This window comes from Cicer arietinum, chromosome 5, assembly GCF_000331145.2.
Source record: "Cicer arietinum cultivar CDC Frontier isolate Library 1 chromosome 5, Cicar.CDCFrontier_v2.0, whole genome shotgun sequence".
In the NCBI taxonomy this organism is placed as follows: Eukaryota; Viridiplantae; Streptophyta; class Magnoliopsida; order Fabales; family Fabaceae; genus Cicer; species Cicer arietinum.
Window position 1 is genome coordinate 65,459,672 of NC_021164.2, and position 25,014 is coordinate 65,484,685.

General features: G+C 31.2%; 3 protein-coding genes across 3 annotated transcripts; all 3 read right to left on the reverse strand.

The window, feature by feature from the left end:
* Positions 1-3,929: 3,929 nt before the first annotated feature.
* Positions 3,930-6,369, reverse strand: LOC101508566 (REF/SRPP-like protein At1g67360). Its single transcript, XM_004502239.3, has 3 exons — positions 5,989-6,369; positions 5,624-5,860; positions 3,930-4,712 (listed from the first exon to the last, which is right to left on the reverse strand). The coding sequence occupies exons 1-3, from the start codon at positions 6,001-6,003 to the stop codon at positions 4,272-4,274; spliced, it is 693 nt and encodes a 230-aa protein (XP_004502296.1). The 5' UTR covers positions 6,004-6,369; the 3' UTR covers positions 3,930-4,271.
* LOC101508245 (meiosis-specific protein ASY1) lies at positions 5,999-13,515 on the reverse strand. Its single transcript, XM_004502238.4, has 22 exons — positions 12,959-13,515; positions 12,806-12,862; positions 12,190-12,286; positions 11,977-12,045; positions 11,781-11,873; positions 11,442-11,568; positions 11,268-11,337; positions 11,125-11,166; positions 10,771-10,899; positions 10,576-10,686; positions 10,407-10,449; positions 10,281-10,322; positions 9,923-10,044; positions 9,775-9,787; positions 9,604-9,680; positions 9,425-9,524; positions 8,827-8,979; positions 8,675-8,754; positions 8,530-8,587; positions 8,268-8,422; positions 8,007-8,150; positions 5,999-7,861 (listed from the first exon to the last, which is right to left on the reverse strand). The coding sequence occupies exons 1-22, from the start codon at positions 12,959-12,961 to the stop codon at positions 7,808-7,810; spliced, it is 1,839 nt and encodes a 612-aa protein (XP_004502295.1). The 5' UTR covers positions 12,962-13,515; the 3' UTR covers positions 5,999-7,807.
* Positions 13,516-14,450: 935 nt separating this feature from the next.
* Positions 14,451-20,061, reverse strand: LOC101507931 (uncharacterized). Its single transcript, XM_004502237.4, has 7 exons — positions 19,793-20,061; positions 18,845-19,089; positions 18,441-18,577; positions 17,852-17,948; positions 17,272-17,742; positions 16,253-16,590; positions 14,451-14,930 (listed from the first exon to the last, which is right to left on the reverse strand). The coding sequence occupies exons 2-7, from the start codon at positions 18,999-19,001 to the stop codon at positions 14,715-14,717; spliced, it is 1,416 nt and encodes a 471-aa protein (XP_004502294.1). The 5' UTR covers positions 19,002-19,089; positions 19,793-20,061; the 3' UTR covers positions 14,451-14,714.
* Positions 20,062-25,014: the final 4,953 nt, after the last annotated feature.

A 25,014-nucleotide genomic window follows, 5' to 3' on the forward strand; every position in this document is an offset into this window, starting at 1 on the left:
TATAATAAGATTTAAGTGTAAGAAATAATAATATTTAGCAACGCCAAAATTTACGAGTTTTTTCAGACAAAAAATTATAAGTTTTATGTGAAAGTTTATGTACCGTTTCACCTACAGACAAAAATAAAAACTAAAATCCATATTATAAATAAACTAAATATTTAAATTTATTTTACAGTTTAATTTGGTTAAATCTTTAAAAAATAATCCTTATATTAAAAACTAAATTCAATCCCAATGTTGGAGATAAAGTCTCTTGCAGCATTTTGATTGGGAGAAGGAAACGATGATTTCTATTTTTCAGTAAATCTTTCGTGTCAAAGATTTATTTCTTTGTTGTTATTTTTTATGATGAATATTAAATAGTAATTTTGATCTATCTATTTTTATCTATTCTTAGTATTGGTGTCCCATTTTAAAACTTCACGGGTATGATATCTCTCTCAAATTTACGACAAAAATAATATGTAATATATTTTAATTGATCTGACATACAATTTTATAATGTAGAATTGTTTAGATTGATTGATTGTTTATTTATCATTAATTAAAATACAAAAATAAATAATTTATCAAGTTGAAAATGAAGTTTTTAAAGAGTTTTCTTGAAGTATAAGTGTTGATCATTTAACATTATTATATTGTATGTCACGTCATTTAAGACATGTCATATCACTATTTTCTTTAATCTAAAAATTTAAAAGATAAACCAACACCGATGCATTTTAAAAAGGAGAGATCAATTCAAATAATATGTGAAAATAAGGGACCAAAACTACAATTAAAATTATTTTTTATTTGTATATGATTATGACTTGATACATATGATGATGGATATCACTTTTTAATATATGAGTCTAGCATTTGTTTTCTCTCCGCCTCTCTTTTTTCTTTATTTTCTTCATCATATAAGAGGGTGATTTAAAGTCATTTTTTATTTGAAATCACCAATCTACATTATTTTTCCTCTATTTATTAACAAAAAATAATCGATTTCCACATAAATAAAAAATTCCATCGTTTTTTTTTGTTATCTCGCCAACTAAGTATGATATTTGACTTCTCGTCTTGATGTAGTGTTTATTTTGTTCAGATTTACACTTTTACTTTGATCTAGTACAAGCAAATTTAATCAGTGACTTTAACATTATCAACGTTGTAGATCTAGAGGCATATGTAATATGGTCACTTTAATTTTGTTAAAATTGTAAGTGTTTTGCCGTTTTATGCTTTTAAACTTGATGCTAATGTTGTTCGCATATTCATCATTTTCAATTTTAGTAAATTTGTATGCGTACTCTTCTCAATTGATGTACTTTTTTAAATAATTGATTTAAGATTTTTTTTTGTCATTTACATTGTTTTTCTTGTATCATTTTACCTAAATAAGTTATTTTCACATAAATTAATTTTTTTCTTTGTTCTCTTGACAACTAAGTGTGACATTTGATTTATTGTTTTTGTTGCGGTGTTTATTTTGTTTAGTTTACATTTTACTTCTATCTAGTACATAAAAATTCAATCAAGGACTTCAACGTCATCAATGTTGTAGATTTGAAGAAATGGACATTTCGATCACTTTAATTTTGTCAAATTTATAAATATTTTTCTTTTTTATGGTTTAACTTGGATGTTGAGTTTGTACGTATATTTATCTTTTTAATTTTAACAAAATTATATGTATTGTTCTTGATCGATATATTCTTTTAATTTGAATAAATATATATAGTTTTTTATGTTAAAAAAATCACTTTTGAACGCAAACCTGTGATCCATTTATTACAAATTAAAAATTATGAGAAATTCATAATCATTTTTTTGTTTGTTTACTATTTTGATTTTTTTAATGGAATTACCTATTAAAATAATTTTTATGATAAATTGCTTAAAATTATTTCTTATTTTAAGTAATTTTAGATTTTTCCTTCTTATTTTTAATACATTATAAAACTATAACAAATAAATGATCAACTCCTAAGAGTATTTTCTTTTACTTAGGATTACTTAGTTTTTGAGGGATATAGTTTTTAATTTGATAAATATATATCGTTTTTTATGATAAAAAATTATTTTTGAACACAAATCTGTGATTCATTTATTACAAATTACAAAAAAAAAAATTAAAAATTATAAGAAATTCATAATCATTTTTGTGTTTGTTTAGAATTTTGAATTTTTTAATGGAATTACCTATAAATAATTTTTATGATAAATGGCTTAAAATTATTTCTTATTTTAAGCAATTTTAGATATTTCCTTCATATTTTTATTACATTAAAAAACTATAACAAATGAATGAACAACTCCTGAGTATTTTTCTTACTTAGGTTTACTTTTTAAAAAAAATTGGAACAATTGTATCCTATGTTATGTTGACGCTTACAGGTTAATCAATGTTGTTTTTTTAAATTCATTTTGTGTGTTTTACTAATTTGTTTATAAACAAATATTAAGAGAGGTGTGATTCGTTTACAAAAGGAGTTAAACCCTAAAACCTCCTTTACGAAACTCCTCCAAAATAGTTTGATATTTGAACCGTATTTTTCCCTCATTAATCTTTATTTAATAAAATAATTACAAAATAATATAATTTGATGAAGTTTTAATATTAAAAAAGTTCAACTTTTAAAGTTCCTTTGACAAGATATTGATACATGGGATGTTTAGGAAATTTTGCTTATACTATTTTTAGGAATTTATTATTAAATATTTTTTTTAAAATTTCTTCTAGAAAATACTATGTATTCCATGTTTCAATATTGGAACAACTAATGTTTTTTTTTTCCTAAACAAGAAAAGGATACGTTTTATTTTTTTAACAAAAGAAAAGGATACATTATAATCTATAAAATAAAGGATCAGTCAAATTCTGTTGAAAATTAAAGACACATCAATAATTGATTGGTTTTTTTTAAATATTCATAGGATTTTCAAATATAAGATTAAGAAAGAGTATATTTATAATCCGTTGAAGAATGTCAATTCAACAATCAAAATTTAAATTCTATTTGAAATAATAATAAAATAGTTTTTAGTATTACCATTATTAATAATAATTTTTTATTTTTCAATAAAATGAAAATAGGAGGGGTATATTTAGATTTGTGACATTTAGATAAATGTGAAAGTGAGGATTTGGTGGGAGCACACTTATTCTGTCAGCCATGTTCATTATTGATATATTCAGTTGCATTTAAATGCTACCGATATTGGTGGGTGGTCCAAGCCCAATCCTCTTAGGCCCACTATCAAAATACAAAATTGTCAATTCATTCAACATCCACTTGTTTTATTTGATAACCATTTCTTTTTCTCCGAAAAATATCTGATTGAAAAAGAGGTAATTGGAAGATGGATCAAGGTAAAGCTCTTAACACTAAAGTCCCAAGTTATCATGCATCAAGTTTTATTTCTTACCTTTTTACCTTGAGTCTTCTGAAAAATAATAGCAGTTAGGAAGAGGTCTAATAAATAATAGCCAAATTTTATGTCATAATTTTTTTAAACTCATTATAGTTCTTAGAAATAAGAACATGATAAATAAATATTCAAATAGAGTAAGTTAAGTACTACTTTCTCCAAATGAGAGAAAGTTAATTATTTTGTGTAAATCTTTTAAATTTAATGTAGATTTAATTACTCTAAAATTCCCAAAACTATTTGAACATTTGAGTTAAGTCCTTGACCAACAAAAATTTGTATTAATACCTTCAAAACTATTTTTTTTTAAACAATATCCTTCTATTACACTCATACTAGACAGCTGTTTTATAGTGTATAACATGGAATATAAATGAAATAGAGTGGTCCAATAAGAAAATACAAGACATTACTAGTAAGACAAGCAAGGGCCACTCTGTATTCGGCTTCTGCAGTGATTCCTAGACAAAATAGGTTTTATTATTCGTGCAATTAACGAAGTACTAGAATAGACACAAAACTACAAAAGCGTGTATTATGTTGAGCTACCCAATAAGGTTTTAAATTGTAGTAGCTATAAAATTGCATTGTGGTCTTTTATATTGCAAAAGTTTACAGACACATGTAACCACAATTGCAATAGCCAACTCTTGTAATAAAATAACAGTAAGCGAACTTAATATACACGACCACTATAAACTATTTTCTACATACTCGGATTAATTACAAGACCTTACTAACATCAAACGTTTAAAGCCACAACTAGGCCCAAATTGTTTCAACTCAGAAAACAAAGTCACTCAAAAGCAAAGTCTGTAAATAAGTAAAATAAAAACTTCATCAGAATAAGATTATTCTGTTTTCTTTCCCCCAGAGACCACTCCATTTCCTTTCAACTTAGCTTCCCCCTGCTTAAATGCCTTAGATATATCATCAATAGGAATGAAAGGTAGATACCCAACAAAACTATAGCCCTTTTCAGCCATAGCCTTGATTACATGGTTGTATTTCTCAGACCAGTGAGCAGCAGTGGGAGTTGCCATCTCTGCCACTGCATGGAATGGTGGAAATTGGTTGAGCACATGCCAGATCTTCACTGAATTGATTAGTAGCAAATTTTTGGACTCTATAGCAACATAATCTACAGCTGCTCGTGGTCCTCCAGATCGACCCTTACTCACAACTTTCCCCGCTTCATTTGTCACTTTCTGAATCAAACTTTTGGATTGATCTGCAAGCTGCTTAGCAAAAGGAGGAGCATGCTCATTGAACTTGTGCGTAGCTTCATCCACCTTCACAAATCATATGCTAGTTAGTTAGTTCGACCATAAATCACTTAACAAATTAATGGGTTATGCCCCAATTCATTCAAGAAAAATGATAAACAATACGAAAAGGTTGTTTCATGGATATACAGGACCGATTTTTATTGGTCAACACATATGCATAATTATTAATTCTTAGTAACATTTAGCATGGATCTTCATTCAAACACTATTATGGAAGGAACACATATCAGTATGTTTGAGTACCTATTCATGTTCAAATTGCCTATGATTTTGTTTTTGGTGTTTTAATTTAATTTTACCTTTAAATAATAAAAAATAAGTTTAAAAATAGTAGATTTCATATCAAAGTTTGTTTTTTAGACTGAAAACATCCAATCATTTAAATTAATTTCACCAATCAATTATATAGAATCGTGCTAACAACCAAACACACTACACTAATTTAGTGTACGTTTGGTTTCACTTGACAAAATTAAGATGTGATTTGGCAAAAGCTGCTTTAGAAATAGAATCAGATGTGATTTCATGGCAAAAAAAATGGAATGATACAAAACAGAGAACTCTGCTTTATTCATTTGGCAGGCCAATGAATGAAGGAAACTCCACACCTTATATTTCAGCAGCCAGTGGCATAATTCATTGATTTTAAATCAAGCTATTGCTATTGTCACAAAGATACTAGCATGGAGTCTTTTCTTCTTCATATTTCCTAAGGAAATAATCACCCAAATATTCAATATATACTGTTATATGACCCCAACACAACAACGCCACATATGTTTACATTAAGTGGAAAGAAAATTATAACAAGCTTTGCTCAATTTCAACATGTCACTCTAAATTAGATCCAGGGGAGAAACCACAAAAGTATACAAACAAATAACTGATTTTATCTAATCAAGAGGCAAAAATACCTTGTTGTCCACAAAAACAAGGACATCATCGGGGACACCCTTAAATTTGTCGTATACAGGACCAATAACGGTGGTAACTGTTCCCTCCACCGTTTCAACAGCAGATCTCAAAGGTCCTGAGTTTTTCTTAGCGGATTCATACAGATATGAAACAAACACATAAGTTTGAATAGCAGCGATCTTCACAAACCCTAGGCGCTTTAGTTCTTTGTTCTGGTTCTCTTCCTTAACCTCTATCTGCACACATAAACGACAATCACATGTTGTTTCAGCTCAGATATTACAATTTCCATCTCTGTAAACAGTAAAACACATCGCAGAAAAATATTAAGAAAAACCAAAAAATATATAATTAAGCTGATTACCTCGTTGGTGGCCATTGTTGTAACTTGATTGTTACAAAATAAAACGTAAGAGGTAGAGTTCAATTATAACGAGTAATAATAATGAAATAACAATAACTTAGACTTTGAATCGAAAGGCCCACGGTGAGGAGTTGGATTGGAAAGAAACCTTCGAGCTTGTTTGATTGTGAATTTGTGATCAGTTTTTGAGGTTAAGACTTATGGCATAGGATGGCTTATATTATCAATTCAATCTCATCCTTTTGTCACAACAAATCAAAAACACCATTCTGTGTTCGTCAAGGTGGGGGCCCATTTTCACACCGACTCCTAAGGATCTTTCTAGACCTTATAGGGTATTTCCAGAAGCCACGTGTCGATTTCTCTGATTTGTAAACCGTCTTCTTAGGAGTCTTATTTCTCTGTACGGATCCATTTTTATGTCCGGATTAACAAACAGTTGACGGAGTTGCGAAGGTAAAATTATAAACAAAAGTATTTAGACATGAAATTCAATTGACTTAAAATCCATATAACTACATAATTGCATTTGATATAATAACAATTAGTATAAAAAAATTATATAACTAAATATATATAGTAAAACTACAATATCAATTACAGTAATATTGGATTGGATTGCATTATAACACATAACACTGGAGATAAAAATTTGTTGCTTCAGACACGAATGAAATTATGTCTAGACTATAATATCCACTAGTGTCAAATTGGCCTGCATTACAGTACGAATGATGTCACAAATTATATTAATCAGTACTCAAATTGAGAGCAGCTAACAACTTAAAACAACAATCTAAACACTAAATTAGAGATTAATTATATTATATTATATTATATTATATTATATTATATTATATTATATTATATTATATTATATTATATTATATATATATACCTAAATCTCCTATTGCAGCTGTTGCACCTGCTGTAGGAGATCCACACATATTATCTATTCGGCTAAGATGACAAAAAAAATTGTACATCCTCTCTAAAGTCAATTATGTCTCCAGTGATTTCTTGTTAAAAACATTGGAGTTTTTATTTCTCTGGTAAAGATTCTGTTTATTATTCGTGTTTTGATAAGTTAGTTGGTTTAGTGCTAACTTACTAGTTTGGTTATATTCAATGATCAATAAATATATTGTGATAGAGGAGATGGATGGACAGCGGTGTGTATCTATACCAGTAAGGGTCGGATTGGCATTGCATCTGTATTAACATGATTATAATAAGACTCTAAATTGGTCTTCCTTTGGTCGAATGTCGTTAGCTTTTGTTTTCTTTCACCCCTTTGTAATTTCTCATATTCTAAGTGCGTGAAATTGTGCTTCTTTATACCCAACTTAGTGGATGTCATTTTTAAGCTCTAATGGGTTATTACGTTCAATCAAACTTTCAAACTTTACTAGTATTAATTAAATTCTAATGAATTTAACATCTGGAGTTACGTATAATTAGTAACTTCATAAAATACAGTATATTACAAACCTTGGGCCCGCGTAATGAAGTGGAAGATGATGAAACTACAACGACTAGAAGAAGCTGGAAAATCAGGCGACGGGAGCCGTTTTATAAAATAAAATTTGTAAGAAAAACCACGAAGAAAAATTGCAATACTACTAGACGAAAGCCAATTACTGAAGAGTGGGCCATGAAAACAGACCACGAGTTTTTTTTTTTTTTTTTCTTTCTAACAAAGCGTTGTCTATGCGACTGTAAGATTACCAAATGTTTAATTGTACGGTATATACGATTAAGATGCGTATAAGCTTTTGTTCGTCTCATCCACAAATACTGAACAATCCATAAATCAGGTTCACGGAGCCTGAGATTTCTGACGCTTCATACTTTGAAGGATAGGTTCCTTGACCTGCAATGGGGAGGATATATAAGTATAAGAGTAGAAAAATGCTCTTGGATAGCAAACATTTCGAAATTACACAAAGACTTCTTTCAATATTGAAGAAAATATACTAATATAGTATCAGTGTAATGAAATAGGAATCCTAGTATACCGCGCTTGTTTTCCTAGGGCGTTTGTCTTGAGAGGACCTACTGCAGATAATTGTATCGGTGATGTCGCCTTCATTTGCAATTCCATTTCCATTTGCTGTGCTGTTCTCTTTGCCGTACGCAAAACTCTCTCTTGAAGCAACTGGCTGTAATTCAAGAAGAAATTACATCATGAGTTACTTGTCAACATTCAACGACAGAAACCCGTGCAACAAATCATAAAAAATGAAAAGTTAATCAGTCAATATATAACTTGCCCCAACCCTGCTTGTTGGAGTGCTCCCTGGCTCTTTTGCCTTTAGCATTTTCGGTCCACTCCAGGTTTCAGTATTATTTGTATCAGATGTCACTTTCATTCGTGTTAAATCTGATCCAATGGAGTGGAGAGCACCGCATGTTGAGACGTCGCGGTTGCTTCCTGATTACAGATAAAGCAAGTAATGATAGTTGTGAGTTGACTAAGTATCATCAATATTGAAAAGCGACAGAGTTTGTGGTAGGATACAAAATGTTAACAGTCTTTACCATTTATAGGGTGACCAGTTTGTTTGGACTTGCTATTTGGTTCACAGGGAACAACATCCTGTAAAATTTTGAAGCGTGCAATAGGTCAACAATCATAATAATAAATGTTGATATAATTATAAACCTCATGCTCCGCAGTTATTACCATAGCTTCAGCAGCACTCAGAACTTTTTGGACCTCAATGAATTTTTTCTCTGTCAACTCAGAATGGATCACACGTTTTCCTGATATACAGAAGTTATAAAATGTAACCGAAAACAGAAGAGAAAAGAGTAGGATTATTATTTGATTGATACCTAGTCTTTTGTTGCCTTTAGGTTCAACAAACCCATCCCGGGCCATTTTGTCAATTATCTTTCTTGCTGCTGTTTGGCTTACTTCTCCCTGGAGTGAGCTTTGAAGCTTTGTGACTGACACATACGCCATCGGAAGATATTTATACCAAAGTTAGGATATACTATACCAGAAAGTAGTTCTAAGGCAGACATAAGCCATAATGTCATATAGCCAAATGAAATTTATCATAAGGCAATAGTTTAAGAGATTCACGATCAAACATCCAGTGGTTTACTGACTACAGACTCCATCCTTTCACTCTTCAGATGATGCCAGGGTTTTTTCAAAGATATAATCATATAAGGTACATTTCACAATGAGCAATTAATAAAACCTATTTGAATATGATATATTACGTAATCATCTTGCTCAACTTATGGACTCAATTCATTCATTCTCTAGCCCAAGTTCAATTACGAGTGTATTTTGACTACTTTCCTTTGGGCCTAAACATCATTATTTGTTGTGACTATAGGTGGCATAGATTACAATTTACAAGTCAACCAAGATGTTCCGAAATCACATACACAAAGAGAGAGGAAGAATTCAAACTCACCCTCATGTATATGAGATCTTCAACCTGCAAAGTTTTATCAAAGACTTGAGGAATTTGACCATCGGTTTCTTCTTTCACAATGGTGAACTCATATTCAGATTTCTGGCAATAAAATTCAATCATAAATGAAATGGAAAAAAGACTACTAGAGTCAAAGTTAGTTCAATTAAGAAAAACCAACCTTGTCCTTATTAATAGCATAGGTGTCATTCCCTATTTTTGATAGCACACCTTCCTTGACAAGGTTGTCCATGATCTCTGAAAAACCAAACAAAATCAAGCAAAAGAGCAACAGAGTAGGGAAAGGGGATGAAATCTGCAGCACGTTGAACATGATAATAGAAATTTATACCTTCTGTCAGAACCTGCAAGTAAAACAATGCAACTGAAATTATATTTGACAAAAGGAGAATAGGAACTAAAATTGCAGTTAGGCCATAATCTTAAAAAGGCCAAACAAAAGCATAATCTGAATAGTAGTAAGGAAAACGAGTACGTACCACTGAGATGTCTGGAAAATTTGATAGAACGTCAGTAAGATCAATGGTATCAAGGTGACAACAGTTGATCCACTCCTTGATCCGGACTAGTTGTTGCTCATCTTCAACCGGGTCCTGGGTATCTGAAAGAAGTATAGTTAGTTAACTATTTTTAGTTATAGCTCAGTAATTGTGTTAACAACTGTACAGAATCATTTCAAAAAAAAAAAAAAAAAACAACTCTACAGAATTAGAAGAAAGCTCAAGAGCCCAAAGGAAAAAAGGTTCTGGAAATGTCATTCTTCTGGGTCAATTTTACTATATACACACCTAAAAATACACAAACAATTTTTTGCTAAGAGAAAAGAGCCTAGTTTACCTTCATCAATCTCACCATTATCTTCCTGTGCTTGCTGTTTCTCTGTCATTGTGTACTTATTAAATGAATAGACTGAAGAGTATATTAAATAAATTGTGCAACAATGAGAATAATAATCCTAATCACCTATGGGTGCAACTATATATTGATCCCCTTGAGAGTGATCAACCTGAAAATTGTAAAATATCAAATTTGAGTAACACCATTACTTTAATGGTTCATGACGGTCAATTACATTAACAAAAATCTTAATATCAAATTAGCAATGGCTATATCAAGCAACATCCTCACTTACCTCACTGTCAGTATCATAATACTCATTATTTTGCATGGAATCATCACCAGTGCTCATATCATCTTGGATTCCCTCATTGTCATCCTCACAAGGGTCAAGCACACTCTTCACCTATAAAATGGAAAAAGAAATCATTGGCAAAAACATTAGAAAAATATTAAAAACTTGCCTGTGAGCAGGATATCCTTCCATTACCTTCAAAGCTAATACAAAATGCTTGCTGTTTACATTCCCGACCTCCATTTTCAATGGACTTTTCATCCAAGGATGATTCGCTTCTTCTTCTGTGCAGCCCCTGAAGAAAGGAGGCTCATAATCTGTTGGCTGCATGAAAGACAAGTATACTAATGAATTAGCCCTTATATGAGTCAGCACAGTGGCATAATATGAGTCAGCATGTGATCATTTTGTATAATGTTGTTTTAACCATTTCCACATTTAAACAATAAACCTAGTCAAAAATGCATTTCAAATCTGGAGTCTGGACAGTTCAATAATCCTAATCCATAGAAAGGCTAAAGAATTTCACGTCCATATTACAGAACACACCGTCACATCGTCATAGTAGAGAAGCTTCATCAGAATGGTACGCTGAGAAATAAAAAGATAGATTTCAGTTTTTGCAATGAAATGAGGAACTGCGTAGAGTGAATGATGTGGTGATATCAAGCGAAGCAATTGAATTCACTCACCTCTTCAGGCATTTTCTCCAGAGTTCTCATCAACTGAACTAGAGTTCTTATCATTTTACAAGCAGAACTCCTGAATTATATTATATATCAGATACAAATAATAATAGTTTAACTATCATACAATAAGATAAGATCGCTTCAGGTCGGAATTATATTTTATTTTGTGACAACAACCTCATCTGCTGGGGAGTAATATCTGTAGTCGAGTTACACTTGAAGGCCCCCCCTTGCTTTTTGCTTCCAGTGCGGTTGATATTCATGGAAACCTCTTGCTTGTCAGAATCCGAATAGTTAAACGAAACTGCAAGAGAAAACTAGTTATGTAACTTATGTTCATGAATCTTCCATAAGTGTCACAAATTTACATTAAAATGGAATCTAAACTTTTCCACTACCATATATAGCAGTCATCCTAAAAGCAATAATCTATGTACGGTATTCATTCAACTACAGTTTCCTAATTTTGTCATATTCTGATGACAAAAATTAAATTCAGATATGTCTAAGCCTTACATGCATATTCCTCAATCATTGGTCCATCCAATGATTCGCACACACAGAATAGAAGCGTCTTCAGGTATTTCTTCTGTAAGGCATCGTAAACACCTGGAATAGAAATACAATATTACAAATTAAAACAAGCATTACAACTTATAAGCAATTCAAACTCGTATCCTAGAAATTCAGTTAGACAATAGCTTAAACGTGCCTTTCTCCATCCAATCAATGAGTCTGCGAGACTCAGCATCCACCGGCAAAAGCTTTTTGATCTTCATCTCTGTCATTACAGCATAGTTATAGATTGAATTCAACGATAAAAAAAAAATATTAGAAGATTCAGTGTAAATAGTAAATAAGTTTTTTTATTTTTTTTTAAGAAAAAAAAAAGGAAAATGATTGGAGCAATGAAGATTTGTTTTACCTAATGCAGGAACAGTTTTGTCGTTGAAGTACTTCTCAGGAAATAGTCCTCTGATATAACTGATGTTGAATATGGCAATTCGGAGCAGGTTCCTCGTCTAGCAGATGAAAATTCAAATTACATCATGAAATTTCGAATTTCAAAATTCGGATTCCGTATTCATAGTGTTAAATTAATGCATCTGAGATTGAAGAGAATGATGGATAAAATGAGCATGTCTTCATGCGACTCAAACCAAACTTAACAGAGAGATTACATATTCTCAAAACAACAAGGTGCTGAAATTTTAGATCAATAACTTAAACTTCTAGATCTCATCTGATCTTAATGAAAATAAAGGAATAAAAACCTGTTTACTGATGAAAAAAGGTTTGGTGATTGCTCATATAGAAAATGAAATCAGTAGAATTTGATTAACAAAATAAATATGACATTTCTACTATTTAGGAAACTAAATTAACCAAAGAAATCCAAAATCTACAGATAGTGATAAACGATTAACCATAAACTGAAAATGCAGCAGTTAATCACAAATAAAATTTACAACAATCGGGAATATTACATCAAAATGTGCAATATATGAAATGTAAATGAAAGCTAAAGAGCAGTTAAGCACCAGAAGAAGAGAATCCTGCTCAGTGATTTCAGCTTCTTTCAGTTTCTGTGCAACAACCTGAAAGAAATGAAATGGAAAATTAAGCATCACTGAGAGAGGAAGATGAAGAAGTAGAAAAGAGAATAGAAAAATCGAACAGCCTTCCATACTCACCATGGTAGATTGGTAGTTGAATATGAGAGTCACAAACTCAGTGAAAAAGGTGTAGAGAAGAAGAGAACTCTCGGTCACTTTGTTAATTAAAATTTTGAGTCGAAAATGAATGTGCGGGAGATAACGAGAGCTAAGGTGTGATATTTATAGGCGGAATCTGTTTTGGTTAGGGATGAACATGGTTCACCACTACGCAGTTAGGGTGCTCGAAGTTCGCTCAGAAGCCGTTATTTTTTAAATTTTTATGCCATTCAATTTGATGATGGTTAGTTACTCGGTTGGTCACGCAAGTTTGGTGAGTAAATTGGCGCCAAAAGGAAATACATGGATGAACTGTGGTCTCCACTCTCAATGTTTCTAATTATGCCTCAAATTTCATACAGACTGTAACATCCTACATTACTTCTCGCGAGTCATTTGCACTAACTAGCATGGATTCATTCAACTCAACGACAGCCATTACCTTAGTTTTTTTAAAAAAATATTTGCATTTTTTATGAAGTAAGTCTCCGATCATTTCATGGGAACGAAAGAAGACACACTTCTTTTAGGCTATTCTTTTTTTTTTTTTTGGTTAAAAAAAATTATTTTGAATTTCCAAAAAATTGAATAGACAACTTATAATTTAAATTTTATATTTTTGATTAGTTAACATTTGTCTAAAACACCACTTGTTAGCATTTATTTATTTATTTATTTATTTATTTATTTATTTATTTATTTATTTATTTACACCACAAAACACGATTAGGACAACTTATACCATTAATAAACTTTCATCCACATCATATTGTTTAGTATGTATTTATCTGTATTGTTATTAGTTAATTTTATTAGTTAGCACTATTGTCTTTTCAAAACAACATTTGTGACAGCTTCAAAAATAGAGACTTTGTGTAAATAAAGACAATAAAGTTTTAATTCTCACATTACTTGCTATTGCAATTTAAAGATGACAACAAGACAATTTTCTTTTTAATCCTCTTATTATCAAGGTAATATGCCCTAATAATTCAATCCACAAATAAATAAAGATAAGTTAGGTCCATAGATAAGAGAAGTCTTTCCCATGTGTTGAAGTTCCATCACCTCCTCGAGCTCCTCCATCTCAACTCTGACCACCAATTACCCTCCACCATCCTTTGACACCATTTTGACAACCAATCACCCTCCACAGTCCAACGCCATCTCAAGTCTCAACTCAGTCCAACCCCCTCCGCAACATTCTTGACATCAAGTTTTCCCCCAACATTGCAAATCCAAAATGAATGCAGCATGCTGCTACTGCAACGCCTTCCGGCCTACTGAATTTGGCTATACCATGTGATCCGTATCTAGCCAAAACTACGGTCCATTATGAATCCACACGACTTCTAGTAAATTACAATCTAAGATTGAAAATTCGACAATAAAATTAAATTCCAAAATTACAGATTCGTGCTACATTGTTATACTACACGAAATCGTATAAGGCCAAGATGGTCACCAGATATACACAGAACACAGCTTAGGAAATATAGATAATTAATCAATTGGGGAATATTTATTACCAGGATGATAATCAACCAAAGCATCTGCACTAGTCTACTCACAACACGTGCTTACACTCTCATATCTTACCCTTTTCTGGTTCAGTGTTATCATTACAATTTCAACAGCAAAGATAATGCTTATCTTAATTAATAATATCATAATATAACAAGAATGTTAACATACAAAAGTACTCTTCTTTCCTAAACATTGTTTGATGCACAGTTTATTCTGACAAAAAATCCCTTCTATTTGTATTGAGAGGATGTGCAGCTGCAGCAATTTTCTCCCGGAGGTTGAACCTTTTTGCAATTAGTGGCCGGACATCATCAACTGCTACCAAACTCTCCAAGAAAGGAAGTATTAACAGCAATTCTTGATCTGAACGATCATCAAACCAACTCTCAATTGGTATTCCATTGTCTACTTGGAACCCAAATGCCTGGGAACAAAGAAAAACAACAGCACAGTATTAACATTTACATTGTAATGTTGAGAACTGTGCCCAATATCCTTTTTCTTTAAATACAATTAAAGAAGTCATAGCCTGGTTTTATATTAACATATATCTACTACTTACATAAGAAAAAGGCACATAAAAAGTCACCTAAAATTTTATGCCTTTTCCGTGTAAACATAATTCAACTCTAATTCCTCTCAAAGACTTTAAGTTTTCACTCTTGTTTCAATAGGTGAATAAATCCTAACCACTCATCCTTTTTGCTAACATACCCCACTGATACTGTGATACATATTTATTTTAATATATATTTATCTTCTTTTACCAACTGTATTAAAAAAAACAATAAGGCCAATGCTATTAAATTCAGACATATTTTTTGCTTGGATAAGATATTGGAGGTTAATGGATTGAACTCCTTGAATTGATAAATATTTAAAAACTCCAAAATTTTATTTATACTGTAATACCTAAATTTAAAATATTTACAAATTTATTTTTAACTTCATGGTTCTAGTATAAAAATAGCAACTTTAACAAAGCTAATAGTTATTACTAATATTTTTCTAAATTTGTATATCAATTCATTCATAATTGTGGAAGATATATGCAAACTTGCACACACATAAGAGCAAAAAGATTAAAAAAAAGGGGGTGGGTGGGGGATGACTTGTGGGGTATCTGATGGTTCAACCGGCCAACTCACTAGTTTGGCAACTAAACTGGCCAAATCAATCTTTTGCTGGTTTTCATACTAATCAAGACAAGTAAATAGTTCAAATCTGATAGAGATGATTTTCGAAATACAAACAAATTAAATAATATGGTTTCATCAAATAAAAAATACAAATGAATAGTTCAAATCTGATACAGATGAAATATCACGATTTGTTCAGTTAAGACAAAATCAACATGAGGCTCAGTTCATCACAATACCTAAAGGGGTAATGCTAGCATTTAATCTCACTATTAAACACATTCTTTATAATTGGTTATTTTAAAGAAATCAAATCAGTTGCCACATAAGTTGACAACATTTTTTCAAAAATTGTTGACCTTATCAAAAATGAATCAATTATAAAGAATATATTTAAGAGGGTGTTGTTATATTGTGCTGTTAACATTTTCTATAACGATGTAAAAGGCACAGTAGAGGGTCAACTCAAGATACCAAATGATTATTTTGGCTGGCACAGGGGAGGGAGGTTCCAAATGCAACTATTAGGTCAGCATGTTACAATTGTTGGCTATAATGAGTTAAATAACGATCTCATAGCAAAAACATATTAACACTACAAACATACCTGTGGGGAGTTGTCAATTATTATAACATGTGCTAAATCACGGCCGAGCACAGTTAAATCTTTGAGGTAATTTCCCTCCACATAAACACAGGATTCACGGAAAACACGATGGCGAAATATTTTCCGCTTTGGATCAAGCACATTTAGTAGTTGTTCAGCATAAATACTTTGACTGGCTGTAAATATAATAATCTCAAAAAGACCAGAAACTCTCTCGAGGAAATCTTTTAGGTGGGGACGGCAGCGTACATAGACACTATGCTCCTTTTGATTAAAATCCACGGTGAAAGTAAAGTCTACATCCTCACAAGGCTCTAGGGTAGAATGCACCAAAGTTTCTGCAGAGAATAAAATACCATGACAAAGCATAAAAATGAGCAGTTCAACCAAAAGTTTGTGCAACAGAATAGCAGTATACAAATATGTAGACAAAATAATTATAAACCTATTAACTATAGAATATCCAAACAAGGATTGGGAAGAAAGAAAAAATGCATATATCACTCAAAAAAAATGTTTACTGCCAGCAAGCCTTTTTGTGTAGTTGGATAATTTCAGAAAACAAGATCACTTCAATTAAGGGCAGACCAGTCATGTGCAGAAAGGTGGTTTTCATGACTAGAAATCTAGAACTCACAACCAGAAAGGAACTTACAAGGCAGCAACCTTAAGATTACACCATGATGACATGAAATAAAGAATCTATTTGGCAAAAAAGCAGTATAGACATCATATTAATAAAATATCAATTAGTACAATTTATGTTAATATGACAACATTTCAAATAAAAATATAAAATGTAAATAAGTGAGATTAGAAAAAATAAATGACCCGCAATTAATAATACTCTGAAAAACACTGCAGGAAAGTAAACAGAAATGAACAAGACAATAACATCAGTTCGGTTGCAACAGAAAGAGTCAAAGAGCAGCCAAATATCTAAATAAACCAAAAAAAAATTTATGCGATGCTTATATAAGTTGGTCATGCAACTTAAAATTGGGATACGATTCTCTTACCGTCCAAGTCCAGGACAAGAGTAGTTGGAGGACAACTCCGAGTCTGCTTCGGTAGCAACATCTGTCTAAAAGTAGGAACAACTTTTGACAAGTCTGGTAAGGTCTTTATGAATAAGTAAGGGTCAAAATCATCAAAATCCTCAATTTCATCGTCCTCTGGGCACATATCAGTAGATATAGAATCCTGACCATGCTCATCAACGCATTCCAGCTTTGAGTTATTCATGGCATGATATATGGTAGAAACTTCCTCGGAAAAACTATTTCCATCAAAATCAGAATTGCAATCATTCACAGTTTTTGTGCTTAAAGAAATCATATTTGATGAATTGTTTATGTCTACTTCCATGGCAGAGTCAGAATCTTGGCTAACATGGCCATCTCCTGCATCCTCCTGTGGTAACTGTATTACTTCTTGGTCTAGAGAACTTCTTTTTTGATCGTCATGCCGAAAAAAATTTACAAAATCAGCTACATAGAAACAAAAGAAAAATATTAAAACTTAACAATGAAAATTTTAAAAATATCACATTAAAATCAGTAAGATTACAAGAACAAAAAGAAAAAAAGTTACATTTACCTCTGTCAACAACTTTTCCACCAGCACCTTTGGATAAGTGAAACGCAGGAGAAAATATAGTTCCAGTCTCCAGAGGTACAGCTTGCTTGTTACAACCCTGAAGCAGCATCTTAAAACATTTAGAAAAAGAAAAGGAACGAAATAGAATATTCATTGGTTAACCCCTTCAAACTGACATTTTGATTTTTGGAAACCATTTATATTCAACATGCTAGGGTATTCCAAACCTTCTTAAAAACACTACATATAAGAGATAGAGAGACAATTACTATGCCATGAACTTTAGTCTGTATATAGTTTAATCTATAAGATCCATAAAACAGCTTTGAAGCAAAAGAGGAACCTATGGAGGAATAATCCTTGTGTGGAGACACCTATTTAGACACATCATTTGGACACACATAAAAAAGGAAAAAGTAGAAAAAATAATAGTTAAATAATGTATATTTTTAAAACAATTAAATTATATGTATTTTTTGAGTCCAAATGTGTATGTCCACACAAGAGTACTCCATATGGAGTAGCCTGCATGCGCATAGAGAGAAACAGTACGACTAACACAAGTAGATAGTCAGTCTAGAAAAATTACCATAAAATCTACTGAAGCACCATCAACTGCTTCATTTCCCGGATAAATATTGGAAACCCCATTCTCCACAAAGTTGAATTCATCATTCAGAAGAGTTAGGGGTGTTGGCTCTCTAGCTTTATCCTCAAGAGCACAAGCTGAAGTTACACCAAGATGACAAGTAAAATAAATTAGGACAACATTTTTTTGAACATAATAAAGGCATGCAGAAAATTTTCAAAATAATAATGAAGTATATGTTAGTGTCATAGGAAGTAGCAGCCTGGTTAAGAGTCACAGTGGTAGAAAACTTGAAATTAAGATGAAAAAAAGTACAAAGATATACTCATCAGCATAAGCAAAATGCTAATTGATGCATATTATGTAAAAACATAAACCAACTGCTACTGGTAATGGTAACTTACAAGATTTAATCTTTCTAGCAGAAGATGTAATTAAATCGGCCACTTTCTTTTCAACCACTTGGCCATTTTCAGAGGCGTTCCTCTGTGTTCTTGAAACCCTGGGAGGATTGCACTCTCGGCTAGCATTTCGCCTGGAGGCCTTTTTCTTTGTTTGCATGTTTACTTTGAGAGTTATGTTGTACGACTGTCAACCTGGTTGACTCCTTGTGGGCGTAATCAAAGCAGCAAATAAAGTTCCAGAGATCCTAATAAGATGCATCCAGTAACCCATTATCAAGATTATGGCCAATTGGAAACAAATTAGAGATAACTAAGATGCTAAACTTTTAGATAAGTATCTGGAAATCAACAGAAATGAAAAGGGAAAAAAAAACGGAAAATCACTTCTTTAAGCAACATTTTTTGAATGATGTCAAAAACTGAGACCGATTTTCATAATGGTTTAAAATTTCAAAGTTATGGCTTCTAATTTCAAATCCCCATCTAGTTTATTAGCTTGGGATACTTCATACCAATAATATCAGAAAGAATAGCACACGGAATAACAGAAAGAAAGATAAATAAACCATGATAAAACTAAAAAATTGCTCTAAATAAACCAAATATATTCCAAAAATTATTCATACATCAACACATTAGTCAAATACTCAAATTATTAACGATCTGATCACCAGAATTCCATACATGTCAAAATTAACAAGCTGAAACTGAGAAAATCCTTAAAATAAACCGAATCAACCATCCAGTATCTATTGCAATATTGGCATTTAAAATTAAAAGACCAAACAGAACAAGAGCAACAAAACCCCAACCTTCAGACTGATATAACATAAAAACCCTAAAACTACAACAAACCCAAAAAATGAAGAAAATAACATATATTATTATTATAAAAGCAACACACGAACATAAGCTAAACGAATAAGCTTGAACACAAATGATAGATACCTGGTGTGGAAATCACGAACAATAAGCTCTCGCAAAAAACAAATTACTACAGAATAATCTCGGGGAGAATAAGCTGAAAGAAGAGACTAAAACCCTAAATTAATTTAAGCTGAATGAAATAAGCTGTGTTGTGTTCTCTCCTTTTTGTTAAAAAATTTTTTGGGAGTTTTCCCTCCAATGAGAAGGTGAGAGGGAAAACAATGAATGATGAAAAATGAAAAATTATTTCATCGGAACAAGGAATGAAACTGAATTTATTTTAATTTTGTCGAAATATATTTATTGATATTTATTAATTTGTTTATTATTGTCCCACCGAAATTTTTGGAATTGCTTTTTTTCTTTTACAAGTTGGAAACGTACACGGGAGGGTGTTCGTAGAATGCTACCCGATCATGTGGACGGGCACGTGTCCAAATCACCAGCATATTTTGGCTGTTGCAGGTAGTGAGATTCACGGGTCAAAATTACCCTCCTTACTCACTTGTATGATTTTTTAATTTCAAATTTTCAAAACCAAAGTCGATTTCTCATCTCACCGTCCAATTTTGAAAATTTTACCATACACCCTACCGTATACTCCTAAGTCCTACCCCACAATTAGTTTGAACTACCCGTTTTACCATTAGTTTTAACAAATATCTAAAATCTTGCTTCAAAATTTATATATTTATTTCTAATTTAAAATTCGTTTGCTATTAACTTTTGTATATTCAATTCAAATATAAATTATGGTTTATCAATGAATATTTTAATCTGTCGTTATAAATTTCGAGAAACCATACTACATAATCTTTTTCAAACATTACAAATACATGCGTTTTTTATTTGTTCTTGAATTTTATTTAAATATTATACTACATAATCTTTTTCAAACATACTACATAATCTTTTTCAAACATTTTATGAAATATAATTTTATCATGTAAGGAGGGTAACTTAATTTAATTTTTGACACAAATTAATCTTCAATTTAATTTTTTTTACTTTATCATTAAATTTTGACTCCCGCACGAGTTTCTGCACCAACTTTTTGTAAATTAATATTTTAGTTAAACAACAACATCAAAAGATAAATAAATAAATTAAAAGAATTTTTGTGAAAAAATAATTAATGCATCTAATAATTTTCAACGAAATTTTATTTTGTCATTCGAATGAGACTTGTAATTAGACGTGGACAGACTGGTCAACTTTATAATTTTTCACAAGATAAATTCGGTTATCTATTATGAATTTGGAGTTTCAGTTTTTTAATGGACTTGAAAGCCAATTTCGAAGAAAGGAATAAAGAAACAAGATAAATAGATGTATTTGATTTTTTACGGTGGTGAGCCAACTATCACTCTTGAAAATAACTCGTTGGTACCCTTGCTTCATCGCTAGTTGTTGGAACATATAGTATGTTAGTGTGTTAATTTAAAAATTTGTTGAAGTCTCACATTGGAAAACTCGCATATATTGAGTAGTTTTCAACTCTATAAATACTTAAGTACTACATTTGATAGTTAACATATATGAGTTTATTTCCATCACTATGTAAAAGAATGTCAAACTCTCTATGCATTTTCGATATTTTAGAGCAGTTTAGTTTTATACCGTAGTTCCTTCGATATTTTAGAGCGGTTTTGTACCATAGTCTTTTTGATTTTTAGAGCGGTTTTTATGTCATTACCCATTTTCAAATTGTTGTTATTATTGACAAACTACTCGTGCTTTGAAGGATTTCAAAAATTATCTCAAACGTAAAACAAAATAATTTTCTCTAAAGAGTTTGATAACTCGTTCCCAAAGATAAGGACAAAAATATTGTTAATGGTTTTCTTCTGAATAAGGCATAAGGGCATATTTGTACACCAATTATAAATATGACATTTTTGTTGGCAAATGATACACCACAAATGTGCGTTTAACTTAAATGTTGAAATTAAGAATGTCTCATTTTGTTCACATGTTGTGTAATTTTAATATTTTGCATGTTATACTTTATCACGTGAACAATGATTTCAAACTTAAATAATTTAAGTTTAATTTCAAAGTTATCTTTAAATAATTTTGAAAAAATGTGATTTTTATAGTCAAATTAAAACAACAAATAGTTCACATAAATCAACAGTGAGAGAATATGAGTCTTTAGATTTAATATACATTAACACTTGATTAGAAATTAACAAGAAATGCAAAACATTATTTTATCACTTTTATTGACGATTGTTTTGACTATACTTTCGTATATTTAATGAACAATAAAAGTGCAACCCTTAACATGTTTAAGATCTTTGTAATTGAAATTGAAAATCAATTTAGTAAAAAGATTAAGATGAATCGAATATGATTCTAGTTCGTTTAATGAGTTTTATAAATTGCATTGAATTATACATGAAACAATTGCACCATATTCGCCTGAAATTATTGGTAAAGTTGAAATAAAAAAATAAAACTCTTACTAAACTAGTTGTTGCTAGTATGCTTAACTCTGGCGTTGCATCTTATTGGTGGGAGAAAATTATATTTACGGTGTTGTTGTGTTTTGAATAGAGATCCTAAATCTATAAAACAAAACGTCTCTTTGTGATATTTTGAAGAAAAGACAATTGAACTTATGTTCGAACTTGGGGCTATATGGGTTATGTCAGACTCCCCGATCCCAAATGAGTTAGACTGTCAGTAAAGCATATGAATATGTATTCATTGGGTATGATGTAAACAACAAAGTGTATATGTTTTACGACTTAAATTTGAAAATGATTATAGAGTCAAATGATATTGACTTATACAAAAATAAATTCCCTTTAAAATCGATAAATATTAGGGGCAGAGAACCAAATCACATTCCTGTGACGAGGAACACTAAAAATAGCAAACAAGGCAAAACAGAAACTCGAAAAAAGTAAAAGAGTCAAAGTTGCTAAAGATTACAGACTTGGTTAAATGACTTGGATTATCTAGAGTCTAACAAGAATTGGCATTTAGAAGACTTGCCTCTTGGTTGCAAACCGATAGGTTGTAAATGAATTTAAAAAAATAAACTAAAATCCGATGGAATTGATGATAACATCAATTAGGATACTCATTTCACTATCAATTATTCATAACTTGGTGATACACCAAATGGATGTCAAAATAGCTTTTTAAAATGGTGACCTGGAAGAATAAATCTATATGGAACAATCTGAATGTTTTATTATTCACAAACAAGAAAACAAGGTTTGTAAGTTTAATAAATCTATATATGGTCTTAAACAAGCTCCTAAATAATGACATGAAAAGTTTGATAGCTTGATTATGTCGAATTAGTTTAAAATGAATGAAAGTGGCAAATGTATCTATTATAAATATGAATAATAGCATTTGCACTATCACATGTCTCTATGTAGATGATCTACTATACTTGGTTCGAACATTCATGTTGTAAATATTGTGAAATCATTATTGTGTAACAACTTTGATATGAAAAGATCTCAAAGAAACAAGTGTAATTCTCATAATCAAGATTATTAGGTCATAAAAGGAAATTTATTTGGATCAGTCTCATTATGTTGAAAATATCCTAAAGAAATACATATACTTTGACAGTAAACCTGGCTGCACACCATATGATCCAAGTGTGAAACTTTTCAAGAACATTGGTAAATGTTTCAGACAAATTAAATATGTGAGCATCGTTGGCAGCCTTAGGTATGGAGTATTGTGCAAGCTTACTAATAGACTGTACTAGATCCAACATTGCATACGTCGTGAGACTATTGTGCAAGCTTACCAATAGACATAGTATGGAGTATTGACACGCTATCAAAAGAGTCATGAGATACCTAAAAATGACCAGGAGTCTCATATTACATTATCAAATATTTCATACCGTCCTTGAAGAATAAAGTGATGTTGATTGGAACACGTTATCAGATGACTCAAAAGCAATCAGTGGCTATATTTTTAGTATAGTTGGTGGTGTTGTATCTTGGAAATCGAATAAACAAGTGATACTGGCACATACCACTATGGAGTCCGAAATGATAGCACTATCTACTGCTAAGGAAGAAACGAGATGATTGTGATGTTTGCTAGTTGAGATTCCTTTATGGGATAAATCTATGTCAGATGTGTTCATCAATTGCGATAGTACCACAACTATTGCAAAAGTTGATAATATTTATTACAACGGTAAGAGACGACAAATACGTCGTAATCACATCATTATTAGATAATTACTTTTTAAATGAATTGTTATAGTGGATCATGTACACAATGATGATAATTTAACAGATCATATGAAGAAAATGTTAGCTATAGAGAGTCATAAATACATAAAAAAATGATGAGATTAATGCCTATAGAGTCACTCATGATGGTAACCCGACCTAAAAGACTGAAGATTCCAAGAATTAGGTTCAATTGGTGATAATAAGTCGTGAATGATATGAGATGAACATGCTATTGTAAACCAGAGAGACATGATTCCTGAAGCAATGATAAGATGAGATGGTAGAAACTCTTAATGAGATATATACTCCATATTGAATGGAGTACCTAGTTATAGGAGTATTATTGATAGACTCACTCATGTAAATGTGGAAGTCGGATTGCTTCCTATGAAATTTTGAAGAAGAATTGCTAAAACGTTCACTATAATGTGATATATGTGTAGGACCATTAATGCGCGTGGTTTTTGAGAATACACCATACAAGAATGTTGTGTGTGAGTTTGATGTCGGAGATATAATTCAAGACTATGTGTCGTTCTTGTTGAATCTGAATTACTATGCAAGTCATAAGACACCTCTGCTTCTACACAATCTTATAGAAGCGTTTGACGCTACTTCATAAACTTTTTTTTTTTTTTTTAATTCAAGTGGGGGATTGTTGGAACATAAAGTATATTAGTGTGTGAATTTAAAATTTTGTTGAAGCCCCACATTGAAAAACTCTCATATATTGAGTAGTTTTCAACTATATAAATATTTAAGCTATACATTAGATAATTAATATATGCGAGTTTGTTTCCATCACTATATAAATTATGTCAAACTCTTGTGAAAAACACACGAAAGTTGAATGCATTTATCAACTTTCTCCTTTGTCCCTCTTCTGCTCGATGCATTTTTGAGCCATTTATCCCATTTATTTTCCTTTGATATTTTAGAGCGGTTTGCGAACTTCATGTTTGATGTTTGATAGTCTGTCTTGCACAATCTGAGTAGTGATGCGATACATCTTAAAGAGAG